At 40.4% G+C, this 16,677-nt stretch overlaps 1 protein-coding gene across 3 annotated transcripts in view; it reads right to left on the bottom strand.

The window, feature by feature from the left end:
* RASA3 (RAS p21 protein activator 3) overlaps positions 1-16,677 on the bottom strand; it is a 172,886-nt gene that overhangs the window by 50,829 nt on the left and 105,380 nt on the right. For all 3 annotated transcript variants that reach the window (XM_061377712.1, XM_061377710.1, XM_061377711.1), the window contains one exon: positions 5,806-5,882. In XM_061377712.1, the coding sequence (XP_061233696.1) occupies positions 5,806-5,882 (77 nt within the window). The remainder of the gene's footprint in view (positions 1-5,805; positions 5,883-16,677) is intronic.

The raw sequence follows: 16,677 nt of genomic DNA, 5'->3' as shown, positions 1-16,677 counted from the left end.
AACCATCAGTGAGTCCCAGCACTCCTACCCCTAGGCAGAGACCTTCTGCTTTAACCACACTTGACAAATGACACCTTCCTCCTTAGCTCTCCCTTCCTCTTCAGAAGGGCTTTTAAAGCTCTTAAATGCCCACAGCTCAGTCACTGTTGTTCTAATGACCCCTGAAGTGTTTATCTTAGGGATGTCATATCTACTTATTGTTTCCTTTCCTGCTTGCTCCTGCAAACAGTCCATTTAACTGTATTCCACATGGTCAGATCACATCATGTAGAGCTCTTAAGAGAGCCGTGTGGCATTTAATTCATAAATTAATGCAGAGTGGTTACATGTTCCACACCAGAGCTACAAATGCTTCATTTATCAAATAAAATTCCAGCATTGCTAATGTATTTGTAGGCTCATTAATTGCTTACTGGAAAACTGTGTTACTCCATAAGAAAGACAGCAGTGGCTTCTAAACCACATATGTTATTATTTAGCTATATAGGTTTACTGGAGCCCGGGGGGAGATAATAAAAGGAACAGGGGGAGGGGAAAACTCTCCAAAAGCAGATGTTCCCAAGCTTTTTTAAACCTAAGAGACAAGCCATAAGACAACACTTGAAGGAGCAGCTGGGGACACTGAATAAGTACAGACCTTTAAATGTGACTAATTACATACACATGCTGGAATTCTCAAAGGAAGATCAGGGAGCCAGGCTCCCAGCTCACGCTGACTTTCAACAGGAGTTCAGTGGCCTGTTTCTTCAGGCATGCTAGAAGTCAGATGTCATCTTGCTAAATACAGAACACTGCTTCTAAATGCTGCCTCTGGTGGCTTAACCACAGCGAAGCCTATGGATTTCTACAAAGCTATCTGCAGGAGCCCTCCTCTTTTTTTAACTAAATACACATGTATGTATCTGCTGATCCTAGCCTATGCTGCCCTGCAATATAAGTGAAAGTTATGTCTGGACCAGCCCAGAAGCCTTTAAAGTCTCTGGGGAACCACCTTTCTGTGATGAACACAGATGTGCTGCACAGAATCTGCTCTAATGATTGCGGGGAAAGGTTTACAAAAGGCCTAGATCTCCTTTCTGAGTACTTCTGTTGTAAAGGAAGGATATCTGTATACATAAAGTGGTGTCTCAGAAAAGATTCAGGGAGAATCACATGACACTGTTTTTCAAATATATTCAAGGAATGCAGGTACACACACACCTTTCATGACTTAGTTCTAACACTTCAACATGGTCCATGTTGCTCATTTTCCTTCCTCTGCATTACAGAAAAGAAACAGTGCAGTTTCTAGGATGCACAGGATTAAGGCCTGATTCAGCTTAAAAAAAAAAGAAGTGAAAAAAACAAAAATACAGGAGCTATGTTTCAGCACAAAGGGGTAGCTATGGACATAACCATCTGGAAGCATGGGAAAGCTTTGACCACTTTTTTCCATAATACCTTAATACCTTAATGTTCACAAAATCACAGACAGATTTCTGTCAGGTGACAAACCACTTGACAAACAAGACTGGGCCTTCACTTTACAGCCAGTGGAAGGTGATGGCAGGTGCTGGTAGCCACAAACAGCAGCTGACTCCGCACAGGGCCAGGAAGGCTGTGGCCGTAAAGAGCACAGAGGAAGACAAAATGAGATACTTTGTGAGTGAAAGATAGAGAGGGAGGAAGACAGAACCTACTGTCTTTTTCCTAGTGCTCAAGATGACTCACTACATGCATAACAGTAGTTAGTACAAATGCAGTTATATAAATGTATCAGGCCACAAAGTCCATACATGTTGCTTTTTATGAGCCAAGCACATGCTCAGCAGGCTGTAGGTCTGCTCTCTTTGTATGATGTGAATATACACATCAAAAGCCTGCATCCTGAGACCTGTAACAGGGACAGACGTGAGAGACTTGCAGAGACCCAGCTAACAACTGTGTCCAAGCCATTCACTAGGACTGTTAGATTTCATACCAGTTCCACAGAGCGAGCCCACAAGCAACAAAGTGGTCCCAGAAGCAGTGGGCCAAAGTGAGAGTTGTGGTCCTTACCAAAGGATGACAGTAGGAGCTGCTTGGAGACACAAGATGCGTGGTGCCTGCATCTGTACTCTCAATGTAACTTTTAAATCCCCTAATGCTTCTCCTTATAATATCTTTTGCAGGGATTTGGTCCAGAAGATTGTGCTGCAGCAGCTGGCAGAGATTAGGGCCTCTGAAGGGCTCCGATGAAGCACAACAGCTAAGTGGTTTAGGGCTAAATGAAAGTATTGAATGCTTCCTAAGAAGAAGCTACTAGGTAACAGCTTTTAAAATGATTATTTTTGCTTCCTCTGCAGAGGCTAAGGAAGTTCACATATCTTTTGCATTTTAAAGTAATCTGCTACTTAATGCTCAAGAGCTCAGCACTTAACAATTTCAATTTGCCCTTCCATTCAGATAAATTTTCCCCTCCACCTGTGCAGCTGACTATTCAGAGTGTGCTCCATGGGACTTCATGCTGGCTCAGCAAGGGCCCAGCTGCTTTCGAGGCTTTCTGGAATGCGGAGGTGGCAGGAATGTGAACACGCTTGCTGGTGAAGACCTGTGGGTAAGCTCTTAAGAAAAATATTTCTTTTCTGGACAGGTAAAAAAATTTCCTACTTAGGCCTAATCTTCACTCAGTCTGCATCTGTATCTTTGAAAACAAGCACTATTCTGGGGCTTAAAAAAAGCGTATGTCTCGAAAGTATTTTTAAAGAGCTGCCTGGTGGAAGCAGCTTTTGTTCTCCCTGCAAACCTGAATCCTTCAACTAGCTATATCTATGAGGCTACTTGCAGGGTAGTGTTTATCCTTGCCACTAAGAGCTCCAATATTTTTTTTCTTAACTTAAAAAAAGGAATTCAAGGAAGTTCACAAGACAAGTATTGGATTTATCAGAACAGTCAGGCTTTAAGATGAAGAGATTCTAGGTTCTTGCTCATGGTTTTACAGCCTCATCTTACTTGCTCACTGTGATAAATTAATGAGCTATCTACAAGAAAATCAGTTATCACAAAACTTGGCTGGAAGCCTCACTTCCCTAATACACCCAGTCCCTGGCTTTTTACTCATGAACTACATATAACAGAAGTTCTCTCTGCCCTACCTTTGCTGCACTTTCCACTGGCAAATCCTGGCTACATAGACATGCAATTGAGCATTACTTAGTTATCACACTCTTTTCTTACATATCTAAGCACTAGAACCAAACTATGAACAAACCTGAATAAGATTTCAGATAGTGGAAAAACATTAAGAGCTGAAGTTTGCTGTGTATCTTCCTAAAGCAAACAGTGTGGCATGAAGAAAATGTTGGACTTCATTCTCAAGTGCTTTTATCGCACCACCCCCCAGTGTAATCATTCCCCTTTCTTTTTCTTCATCATTCCCCTTTTCTTTCTCACTTGTAAGACACATTGCCACAAAAACCTGCACCAATATAACTACATACTCTAGAAATATTTTTATTTCCCAATTCTTTAAACTGCTAAGCTCTGTTCTCACTTACACTCAAATAACCAATAGCTGTGGAAGCTAGCTAGAGCCAGAGTGTCCAAGTCAGCTACAGAAAAGAAGACGACATTGGGAAAAGATGGCTTCAGCAGACAAAAGCTTCCTTGGCCTGTCATTTTCAAGTTCTGTTTCTAAGAGCCAAGGGCTGGATTTAAATCAAGATAAACTCTGAACATTACGATTCAGTGGTTAAAACCTCAAGATTTTTCTAGGCATCTCAGCAAATACATTATACTTACTGAACAATATCTTGGAAATCAAGGTTACAGAATGCTTCACAAGCTAACTATCTTCTCTGCATTGTAGAAGGTGAACGAAATAGTCTTCAAATCAAGGCCTTATTACTTTTCATGAAGCAAGGGGCTACATGTGTTATATGTTAGGAAGAACCTTTTCAGACACTTATTTCTAGCATTTCAGGAATCCCAACGAAAAAAAATCCATTGGTACTATAATGTTACCAGGTCCCATTTAACTGAGGCAAAACTTTAGAAGAAAGCTGGCTGTGGCATGGCATGCTGTCTCAGAACAAAACAAGATGAGGTAAACACTTCTGAAGGTCCCTCAGTATAACACCTAACTATTCAAAACAGACTATGGTGAGAATGGCAGGATGCTCCAGTTCATCTATGTTTGCAGAGTCCCAGACATCACAGGGTGTTTACTCACAATTAGGGTCCAAAGGACATGGACAGAGGCCTTTGTGGCTGTATCACAACACTAAGAAGTGCACTACCATGTTTCCAGAATAAATCTGGTACTCAGGACAGCTGTGCTCCTTTTCTATCTCTAAGCACAATACCCTCCAGGCCTGCTCTGAGGACAGGCCAAGTTTAGTAATAAGCTGTCTTCTCTGTTTCCTCTCACACAGCAGAGATAGAAGCAAGGTAGAAAGACAAGAAACTGCCTTTTCCCACCTTCTATTTCCCCCTCAACTGCAAGGCCCTAGGACCTACAGCAATACAAATAACATACCAACCAAAGAAGCCAGCCAACTCAGTAGATGCAGGTTTGAACCCTGGTTTTACAGAACGTGTGTGATCATCATCACCTGGTCACATTCAAATTGCACAATGGAAAATGACATAATGAAAGTCTTAGCACAGCAATTAAAGTAAGTCTGGGCCCTCCAGGTGGTGCACAGCTATACTGACATAGAAACCCCTGTTCTGAAAAAGGTATAGCTGTGTTCCAGTGGCACTGTGCCCTGGTTAACAAGTTCACTGGAGCTCAGAGCCTACACAGCAACCTGCACCAAACTACCCCTGTTATTCACTCTGCCTCATCACAGCAGACTGAGGAGAGAAAGATTTCAAATGCATCTGCTCACAGAGCTCTGGTAGGGCCCAGATGGCTAGAGGGTATACGCACAGGCATGCAATTCAAGATCACATACCTCAGCACATCCTCGTATCAACAGTGTACCTAGAAGGACATAGATCAACCACATGGCCCCTCTGCATTTGTTAACATGTCCTAGATATGAGGACTACCACGACAGCTCATTATCAAAACCATAGCAAAGGCAGTCACAAAATGATGTCAAATACCAGTCTGAAAATAGGACTGGTCAGAACTTCCCTAGCAGAGTACTTTTCTCTATTGACACAACTGCCAAATAGGTCGAAGTATATGATGCCAACACTCCAATTTTGACGGCTCTTGTGCCAGACAGAGAATACAAATCAGATTCCTGACAGAAGCCAACCAGTTCTGCCACTGCCACTGCCACTGCCCCTGCAGTAGCCACCTGAAAGGCTCCGGTGTAGTCAGAGAGCAATGGCCTTTCAGACTCCTCATAGGAAGGCAAAATCTTAACTCCCATCTGAGTCCTGCGGCTTCTAGGTGTCTATTTGTTTGAGTGAGATTAAATGACTGATTCTGAGACTGCTTTAATGACTGATGGCAGACTCCTGTGTGTTAAGTCAGCTCTGTAACACTCTCACCACACAAGTTGTGCCACAAATCTGCTTAGCTGGTAAAGTCCTTAATGCAAATCAGAAAGACATTAATAATACCCTCTTGTATCTTTTTAGTATCTATGCCATGACAAAACTTGGTAAGTGATTTATTAACATTTAAGGAATAAAAGTATATAGATTATGTGGAGAGAAAAGAAAAAGAAAAGATCTCACAACCTATAAATTCCTAAGGATATCTCCGATTAAGAACATTGAATATCCAAACAATATTTTGATTCCTCCAACCATTTTTAAATTAAGCACTGCACACTATCTGAAATCAGTGCGTTTCTCATAACTCTGCAGTTACATTTCAAATCCTACCGTGTTGCAAGCTTATGGCAGACGACACCAGTGTCTGTTATGACTTCACTCAGTCTCAGCTCAAGGTGCACCTTCCCCTGAAACACACCAAAAGACCACATGAAAAGTTAGGTTTATGCGTAGCAAGCCACATCATTCCAACTTCAAACAAAGCAAGATGGTTAATGCAAGTAATTCCAGGAGTTTAACAATTAAGTAATAGCTGTATAGCTATAACTGCCACAGAATTCAGATTAGTAGCCATTTCTCTAAGATTTCAGTGCATAATTCCCACTGTTATTTGATCTCCATGTTTTACAAATTGATATGGGTGGTCTGTAGTCTGACACAAAAACATTTGGTTGGAGCTTTATCTATATTTAACAGTTTAAATATTAAGCAAGGATCTGCAATACAATCATTGAAAAGATATCACACCAGTGTGTTATAAATGAACACCTACATGTTTTAAACATGAGAAAACCAAAAATTCTGAAATAATATAAACTGTGTATCAGTAAAATTATATTGGACAACTGAAAAAAAAAAATACAACCATGTTGCTAGCATTCATAGCATCTGCTATTGCACAGTCTGCAACTCCTTACCATCACATTAACTTTCTTATGACTTGGGCTAAGATGTTGTGCTCAATTATGTTAAGAAAATAAAGGCAATTATGATTATTAACTCTTATTTACTTTATGACATTTCAAAACATGAACATCCATTCCACTGACAAAAACTCAGCACCACTCTTAGATGTATGTGAAGTAATTGCAAAGTATGTTTTGTTATTGACCTATTCTGACTTGCCAGCACTGCCCAATCATCTTCTGCAAATCACTGTGGCCAAAACTGCGACACTCACTTTCATAACTTCTCCCCTCCACCCTTTTTACCAGAGGATACTAAAATCCACCCTGCTAGTTAGTCAGAGCTCTAGTGTGGGTGTCATCTTTGACTCAGGTCCACCTCAACTCATACAAAAATGTGCTGCCACCCCTTTCACAAGATCTTCCAGATTTAACCTTTACTCTTTTTTTGCCAGAGACTTCTCTGTCTCTTCTGACTAGTTACTGGCTCCTGCTCTATGAGGATGTCTGTCCTGCATAATAGGGGAGAGTGAAAATCAACCCTGGCCTCAAGTTGCTAAGATCTTCTTCCTCTACAGCATACTTGTCTGGAGGAAAGCTGGCAAAACCAGTTCAAAGCAGAGCAGGGAGTGCAGTAACAATTAAGTAGCATGGACACAACAGAAATTCAGTTCAAGGTCATTGCCTGGTCCTCGTACTTTTAGCGGTATAAACAAACTGAAGTCAGTGCCTGAATACTTGTCCTGAAGAAACCTATGAGAGGTTCTGTTTCTTACTGCTAAAGTCATCATCTCCCCTTCCTTGTATACTCCTTTGTCTCAATACCATTCTTCCTGTACTATCTTGAATGCGTGCTTCATGCTTTCCTGCACTTCACCCTTTCACTCCTCTAAAGTTCCATCACCTACTTACACCTTTAGTATTCTGACTCAGTAGCAGTTTTTCCTGTCCAGGGGCTGGAACACAGGCCTTTCAAGTACATGTGGCAGATGATACTGGTGCTCATCATCACAGAAAACAAGACCGACAATCTCTCCAAGCTGTATAAGAGCCCATAGTGCAGAAGCATCACAGCAACTATCTTGCATTTTGAACAGGGATGGACCCAAACGTGTGTGGGAGTTTAAAAAGATGTTTCCTGCCAAGTGTCTTTTGCATCCTTTTAAGCGAAACAATAAAAACAAGGTGAAACTCAAACGTTGCATTTGTCTGTCAGACTTCTGATTCATGTCTGTTTCAGCAAGACATGTATCCTCCTTTGCCCTGTCAGTGCATGCAAACGTCAACATCTGTCATTTTCTTCCAAACTGAAGCCTGTCCTCATGAATAAGTGCAGGATTTCTCTGCACAAATGCATAAAGCCACTTCTAGACGCACCTCTTCAACACTCAGTTCCACTGCAGTGCCTGTGTACTCATGCATAACAAGGGCTAAGCCCACAGCCAGCTAAGAACTCTGGTTAAGCAGGATGGTTTTCTGGCTTTAGTTTTACTATGTTTTCCTTTAGTCTTCACTGCTCTCTCTTCCACTGGTCACATATTTTACCACAAGAGCTAAACCACTAGTCTCTGGAAAACAAATTTATATTATGGGCCTGTAAAAAAACACTGCTGCTGTATCTGTTGGTATCCTGCATATCACCTTTACTAGAGGGATCAAAACAAATACAAGTTTTGAAGAAATTACAAAACAGGAACAGAGACTTACAAACTCTAGAGGAAATATCCTGTTGTAGAAAAATTAGATACTGTTTTTATAGAACTATTTCTGCTGGTTTTAAAAGCAAAACTAACCTCTCTCAGGAAATAAGAATGCTTCCACGCACTTAGGTGAGCCTGAATGCAAACTTACTTACAGTGCCCATTTGCTCAATCTCACCCAGATTGAGTAAGATGAAAGCTCCCTATTTTTGAAATTAAGCTGCAAAAAGCCTTTTGAAGTCAGCAGTGCTCCACACATTTTCCTGGCTACATTAAGCACAAAAACACAATGCTGCCTCTTTTGGACTGACTCTCATTTTTCTCTTGTGAAGCCTTTGAAAACGGTCAGCTGCTCAAAAAGTATCTCAAAGCTTCAGACAGCAAAATAGAGGTCATGGGATCACTGGGATCAGCAGCCCTATGACTGTTCCCAAAGCACCTCCTTACTTCCAGTTAAAAACTCAAATGCATAAATACATTAAAGTAAGGCTACAGCAACATATTTGCAGGCTTAATTCACAGGAAATGTAACTCCTACATAAACAGAATGCTTTTTCCCAAATCGATTATACCGTTAGGCAAAACATGCGGATTCTCTGAATAAATTTACTCCTGAGCAAGGGCATTAACTGCGCTTACAAAATACCAGATAATCCAGGGAAGAGAGAAAACTGTAAATAAATCTGTATCATAAAATCAACAGTTAACCTAAGCAATACAGGTCAACCTATACTGGATTAAATGCATCCCAGAAACAGGGAGTTACCAATACCGTATTTACTGACAGTTTATAAGAAATTCCTATTTTTATTATTAAAGGAACTAATGTGATAATAGCAAGAGCCTCCAGTTGTACCAGGTGCACTCAGTTACACATTTACAAGAAGGAAAGATCTGATAATGCAGCAGGATAAAACAATATTTTGCTCCTGTTTTACAGCTGAAACACCATGGCTTGGTACTCCTCAGACAGAATCCCTGCTGCAGAGCCAGGACTGAGTCTAGGATCAGTCCAGGCCATAAAGCTATAAAGCTTTCTTAAATGGAGTATAGTGAAAAACCTCAGGGAAGCAGCTGGAGGTTTGACAATTTTGAAGTAGAATGCATTAATTATTTAAACCATTTTCATTAAAAAATATTCCAGGATGTTCCTAGAAGCAGCCATGCTCATTAACATACCCTTCACATTTGGAAGGGTAGGGCTTTTTCAAGGAACAAGCTGAAGGAGTGCCAACTCAACTGCTGAACGCTTCCTTTTTCATAAACGCTGACTGATATGGATGGGTGGGTTCATAGGTCGTACGTCCTTCCTAATCACATCTAACATCACATAATGGGGCCAGCCAGCTTCCATTTTTCAGTTCTTGATGAAAGAAGCCATCAGTAGACTGACTTTTTTTTTGTAGGGAAGTAGCACTCAAAAGGAAATCAGTAACAAAACAAAACCTTTAAAGGGCCTGTGTTAAAAACCAAAACCAACCCCCAAACTATACTATGCTTGTTTATCCCCTTTACTAAAAAGTAATAAAATCAAGTCCCAGTCTTGTTAACATTCTTTAACAGGTATCTGGGAGAACTACATGCACAGTTATCTGAAAAATGCACTCACTGTAAGCTTGCAAAGAGAAGAAAAAGCAGACTCAGAAGTCCTATTTTTACAGATACAGGAAAAGCCTGTCTCCAACCACCTCATTTCTACTTGGAACACAGCTGTGAGTTACTGTGGATTGAAACACCAGAAAGCAGTTGTAAAGCAAGTAAAAGTATACAAATGCTACCTACCTGTATCATGTTTCCAGCAGTTGCAAATTTGTGGCTTAATTTAAACACAGTATGTTGAAAGAGAAAAGAAAACACACAACCACAGATTATCCTAAAGCTATTCTTATGACAAAGTTCTGCCATCCTGGCATGAAGCACGTTTAGCATCTTGCACAAGTGTGGGCCTCAGAGGCTGTGTTTGCAGAGTTACCAGGACACCACTGGGAGCCATTTCTGCACACATTTTGGCCTGGAGTCTGACACACGCCACATGATCCAGTGACTGTAGATTCAGATGCAACATCTGATCTAACTCAAAACAGATGTGAACTGGTTTTTCAGGGAGAGATTTACGAAAAGCAATGACAAACATTAGGAACGTCTGTGTCTCTATCTGAGGGTCTAGTAAAGGCACAAACGACTGACAGTCTGGCTAAGTTCAAAAGAGAGGAGCCAAATCTACCCAAATCTCTTAAATCATATCTTTAAGGAAGTGTCAACCACATCTCCATCCTTTTTGTTACTGTGAAAGTTCTTAGAAATCTTTCACTTTTAAAAAACACAGAAAAAGAACAAGTATTTACTGTTCACTTGCTTGAATATTAAATATTAAGTCAATTATCTTCATCTGCAGGGCACACACAGCACTAGAGGTCTTTCTTCTACAAAATAACAATAGAAGCAAAAATGCCTAAAAAAGGTATATGTCCCCTATTAAACCTTCTGGACAAGAGGGTTTTGTTATCATTCTACTTCTCACTCACCTACCCAAGTTTGCTAGGGAATTTCCCCTCCAAAGTAGGAGTGCACCTGCATGGCAGTTTTCCAAACATTTATCCCACATAGGTACTCTTATCCCAGCAGCTCAGCTCAACTCTGCTCACTACTCAGGAGTGTGGAAAGAGGGACTGGGACCCACCTTCAGCTTTTTGCTCATCCTGCTGCTGCTACAGAGTGATTGCAGGCAGTCTCACCCCAGCTCCTGGAGATGGAGGAGGGAAGAGATGCAACAGGGGTGGGTTGTAGGAGAAGTCTAGGCTAAGCAGGTGACATGAACCACAGCCCATGACTAATGCCAGCACCTCATTGTCTTGCAATCTTAAATTTAGGATCATAATACCCCTGGTATGTTGGTTTACTTTGCTGCAAATTGTCTGGAGAAAGGAGCATTGGAAGAACTCAGCGCTGCACAGACCATTCCAAACCATGGGATAACGTGCTATTGCTTTCTTTGTATTTCCAAATTTTATTTCAGAATATAGAAAATTAGAGAGATCCAGTCTACTCTGAAACCCTCTTAGGCAGCTGTCACTTTCTGGCACTGATAAAGCAAGCTTAAAAGCAAACAATAAAACTGACCCAAACTCTAAGGGCTCGTTAAATGTTGTCCATGAGGGGGCTGGGAAAGACCAATAGTGCAGCTATTGCTTTAGGTAAATCCAGCCCTGCAGCATTATCAGCAGCCTCACTTGAGGTCACAGCCTAACAGCAGGTTTGAGAGCAGGAGGAAGAGTTTGTTTGTTGCCTGCATTTGCTTCTGTAACAGCTGCTCCTTCCTTCAGCAGAGGGGAGCAGGCGGCTGGGAAAGGTCTAAGGATCATGCTCCAGATCACAGCCTGCCTGCTGGACCACAGCACAGAGCTGAGGAAAGCTCTAATGAACACTTGATGGATTCACAAATGCTAGGCAAAGCAGAACTGATGTCTGCTTGGTCTCCGTCTGTGCAAGCGTGTCAGAATTGCTCAGTAACTGGCAAACATCTTCAAATGGCACAATGTTAGCCTTCCTGTTTCTCTAAGGGAAGAATACCTCCATATGGTCAAATTCCTTGCAATTACTCATGTGTTCGTCTCAAACTACTTTGATGCAATTTAATATGTAGATACTCTGAATAAAAGCCACCTGGCTTTCATTTCCCCTGACAAATTGTGTTCTACAGATACAGAATCCAGGTATTTTGAAATAATGTAAATTTATTATTCAGCAGTAGCTGCTCCTTACCACATGCCATGTTACAGACAAGCTTTTGAGAAGTAACAGGCCAAAACCAGATAGACTGTCTTAGACCTTTAGGCTGACAAGTCTGAATACTGCACTCTTAAACTTACATAGGGAGGAAGTCCTGCCACAAAGCAGGATTTGGTGAATAACTGGCCTTTTTGTTTATCACCAACATTATTTATTGTTGCTGGCGCATGATTCAGTTGGCTGAAATTATTTTGCCAGTAGGCATATAGCCTTGAGAATCCTCCCACCCTATCAAAGAGGAGATTTTTATCTCTTCAAAACAACTAGAAGAGAGAAACCTGAAAGCCACAGTTCATAAAATAGAGGGCAACACCCATCTATTTCCTGTGTGTGGTGGAAAGTTGATACCAAACCTGGAAGCAGCTGCTTCTTTTTACAATTTTCATACACTCGTGCTTACCATAGGTTTTACAATATGCATCAGTGACAAATCTTTATGCTTGAAGCATTTAAATACCTACACAAAGATAGTTAATGTGTTGGAGAGTGGGCATGCAATGCTCTTAACTGTTCAATAGACTAGATAATTCTGTTAATCACTGGAGCGAAACAGTCATACACAGTTGCTCCTAAACACAATTTGCTCAACCTACTGTATCTTCAAAGCCATATTATTAAGTAACAATTACCATCAGAGCCAGTCCAGTTCAACACTGGAATTTGCACATACAAAACAGATTTATACAGAACAGGAAGCAAGCAAGCAGGTATCAGAGAGCCTGTGGCAACTTCCACGACATTATGATGATACGGCAAAAGAAAATAATAGATAACACTTCCAGCTTCCTCTGCAGATCTAGGATAAACTTCTCTAACTGTCACACAGGACTGAATGGAGAAGAGCTAATTCAAAAGCTTGTGGTAAAACCTTGGCTCTGCTGAAGTCATGGCAAAACTCCCACACTTGGCAAGGCCAGGATTTCATTCATGAAGCCTGACACTTGGGATGCAGATTCTGCATTCAATGGGAAGGTCCTGAAAAAAGAGGAGAGGTTTATTTTGAGCACTGCAGAGTGCTTTGGACAGCCACTAGTGCCTTCTAGCTAATAAACAGGCAGCATTTCAGAGCAAGTGATTTCCAGTACAACAACAGAATTTTAGGTGTACTCTCCAAACATACCCGTAAGCAATGTTTTCCACTAATGATGTATAGTCCACCCCTGCCACTCATACCAGTCCATACTCAAGAACAGGCACATTAATCAACAATAGTCAAAGGCCTGTGTGGACAAAATGCTAATGTGGTGGAAAGAGGAGGAAGGACTTTTGGTATCTGAAGAAAAGTATTTCTTAACATCAGTAAATCTTTCACACAAAGCTTTGAGTACAGAAGGTTAAAATGGGAGACAATTTGCTTCCTCAGTGTTGGTTATCTGCCCTTTACATGCCTTTTTTTTTTTTTTGTCCTAAAATTGATAGCCAAGTAGATATGTTTCAGACACATCAAAGTTGTAATGAGGAGGAAGGGGAAATGAGCAATTTTCAAGTTTTTATGTCAGTTTTTTTATGTTCCTAACAATGAGTTTTACATAAGACCTTGAGCATGACTGGTTTTGGAAAAGCACTCTCTTTTAATACTGAGAACTCAGCTGTAACAGAACATGACCATTTCACATTTGTCAGTGCTGTGGAGGAAGTAACTCAAAGCACACTTGAAAAGGAGAACTTTTAAAGCAAGAGCCTGCACAGGAAAAAGTGTCAGAATGATCTAACTCTCCTTGCAGCTCTCCCCCGCTTTGGCATATACAGACTACATGCTTTAGAGTGTGCTAGTGTATTTTGATATTAATCAGAGTATCTCTGGATCTTTAACCACTTCATTGATTAATCACATGCACACAAAGGGCATTTGGGTTGCAAAGCTCAGACTTCATAGAACAGACTTGAGCTACGCAGGCCTGAAGCTACTCTGAATAAAAAAAATTAGGGGGAACTACTCAAAAACAGCAAAGGCTTTTTAAAGATCACATGTGCACTTGGGCTTAAATTCCACTGAGAACACATAGACCACTGAGAACATCTGTCATCTACAGCCCCAGGCAAATATCTGAATCAGTTACTGTTGAGTAAACTTGTGCACGTGAAGGAAAGGCAAACATTCACGGATCAAGAGAGATGCAGACACAGCAGCCTGGCAATTTTCACTTGCAGTCCTCAAAAAGCATGAGAATGAGAATATAGCAGGTCCTGAAAGACAAATGGCTAGTAGAAGAGAGACATATCCCATAAGAAGTGTGCAACATCATGCTTTTACTGACTTCAAGCAGCTTACACAGGTATGACTTCTGTCACTAGTCTCTCCCCTTCTCCAGCTGAGGCTGCCTGATTGTTCATAGTCTTATTTCAACACAAAAGTTAAATGGTTCAATTCCTCTTCTACTTCCTGCTGAAATGTTTGTGCACTTGTACTGGATATTCAGCTCTGGGTGTGGTAATGTCCCAGTAAGGAATAGGCAGCTCCATTAGAAGATGTGAACTTAAAATTCCTTCACCTGAATCTGCACAAACCCACCTGGCTACACCTTCGTATTTTAAGAACAAGTTTTCCAGTCTGAAAAGTTAAGCCATGAATTATACATTTAACAACTGCTGTCAAGTTTAATTCTGCACTCTGTATAATAAATTTTCCTGATAACATTTAACATGTTTTAATATAGTTTAAAATTAAATATTCAGAAATAACTGTACCAAACAGATTTTGCTCTCCACAGAGCACCTCAAAACTTCATGATTCTTAGCATAACTGTTGTTTCATCACCCAGGCTATACCTAAACAGCATTAGGGGTATATACACTGACACAACTACAGCAAACTATGCATTATGTTATTGCAAACTAGTGAGAGCAAAACAAGCCAGTAAGATGTGGGGGATACTGATGTACCAACAGAATAAATGCCTGTCAACCTCAAGAAGCAATTATAGCCCATTGCTGAATGACACAGCACTGTGTGCTGCTGATGGCTACCGATATGCACTCACTCAGAAGTGAAATTCAGGTGTGCCTCATTATGCTGTTATTCTCTCAATAAGCTAGACCAAATGATGAACCAAAGCCACAAAGGTCATGTAAGTGAGAAATGCCCAGTCTGCATGTGTGGGCTGAGCAGCTGTGCGGTGCCTACACTGCTTCATGTGGGACTGTACAACACACTGAACAGCATCAGTGCTGGGGAGAATACCTACCTCTTAGCAGCTCTCAGAAAGAGGACACTGTCTAGGCTTTCTCCAAGATAAGGAATGGTACACACTGCTGTCAAGCAATGAATGGATGTGGCATTAAAGCATCTGACAATACTGCTTATATCTATGAAGGCTGACAATTAACACAGTCTTGCTGTCTATAATGAAGCCGATCAAATCATAATCTCACCTTACACTCCTGACAATACAAAACTTCTTTATAAGACATTAAGAATTAGCAACATTGGAAAAGCATAAAACTGAATGCAAAGCCTCAAGCTAAACACCTTGGTGACTACATCTGATGGAGTTAAACAACATTGCCACTTACATTTTGATTGCTTTGGGTTTTTTTTAATATAGGCTTATTTATTTTCTACAGCATCAGAATACTTACGAGCTATAGTTTCAGAATAAAATTAGAGAAAACAGCATAAAAACATTAAGAAATTCACTCGTATTTCATTAACACTGGAATTCTGTTTGTCTGGTTTATTATTTTGTACTCGCAAAATAAGAGGAAACTCCACATCACATACTATTCCCTCTCTATGTATGAAGAGAGAAAACAGTAGTGCCATTTGAAAACCATTTCTGGAACTCACACAAGTGAAATCCAAACTATGTCAAGAACAAAACTGTGAGTTCTACTCATTACATACCAGACAGACAGCTCAAAATACCAGTTCTTAAATCACAAATATTATTACCCATAATTTCAAGTCATTCCTTCTGTTCTGAAAAATGAGGCCAAATGTGTTCCAGAACTGAGCATCTGAGAGCCACAGCACCCAAGATCACTAATATTTCAACAATCCATTAATTTTACAGTTTTCCAGTTTCTGACTGTGATGATCAGTCTTCTTGAATCCTAGATCATTTCAGGCTTTGCATACAGGAAAGTCCTATGCAGGCTTATCACTGTCAACCAGTTTCTTTCATGTCATGGCCTAACGAATTAGAAAGAATTAGAAATCTGGTCTCTCTGATAGTGTTTATTTAATTTCTCACACTGATCTCTGCAACCTCAAGTAAGTCACATTTTTTTCTGACACTTATTCTCACTGTATTCAATGTTTTGGACTGACAGTGATTTACCTCAATATGGTGCTGTGATGCATAACTAAATAGTCATGAAGCGCTCTACAATGTGGAAAATAGTATTAAGGCCACTGACCTACAAAACCAGAAGCAAGGTGCTGGAGCTCCCTGGCACATGGCTCAATGTTTAATCCACTAGATTATGTGACTAATGGGGACAACTGCTAGAATGATAAAACTGACATTGAACAATAAACGAAAATTGCTTTTTGACTACTAGTATTTGTATGATTTGCTTCAAAAGTTAACTAAAGTTCTTACATTATTTTCCTTAAAATTTGAGAAAAAAATTACTAATATTGTGCAGTTATCATTAACACGTTTTTTTCTCTTATAAAAGAAAAAGGGTTTAGAAAAAGAGACAAGTGAGATACCATGCATGTAAAGAGAAACAAAAATACTCCTTCATTTGGCTATCTTCACTTGCATAAAAATTCTCACAAAATATCTACAAGTCTGCTCCTGCTATCAAGGAAAGCAAAGCTCTCTTGCAGACTCCTTAACATAAAGACTGTGGAACATCTA

The sequence above is a fragment of the Neopsephotus bourkii genome, unplaced genomic scaffold (genome assembly GCF_033783945.1).
Source record: "Neopsephotus bourkii isolate Nb327-2 ecotype Australia unplaced genomic scaffold, CSIRO-AGI_Nbou_v1 NB_1760, whole genome shotgun sequence".
Classification (NCBI taxonomy): Eukaryota; Metazoa; Chordata; class Aves; order Psittaciformes; family Psittacidae; genus Neopsephotus; species Neopsephotus bourkii.
The sequence above is the reverse complement of the archived record's forward strand: the minus strand, read 5'-3'. Positions and strand labels throughout refer to the sequence as shown.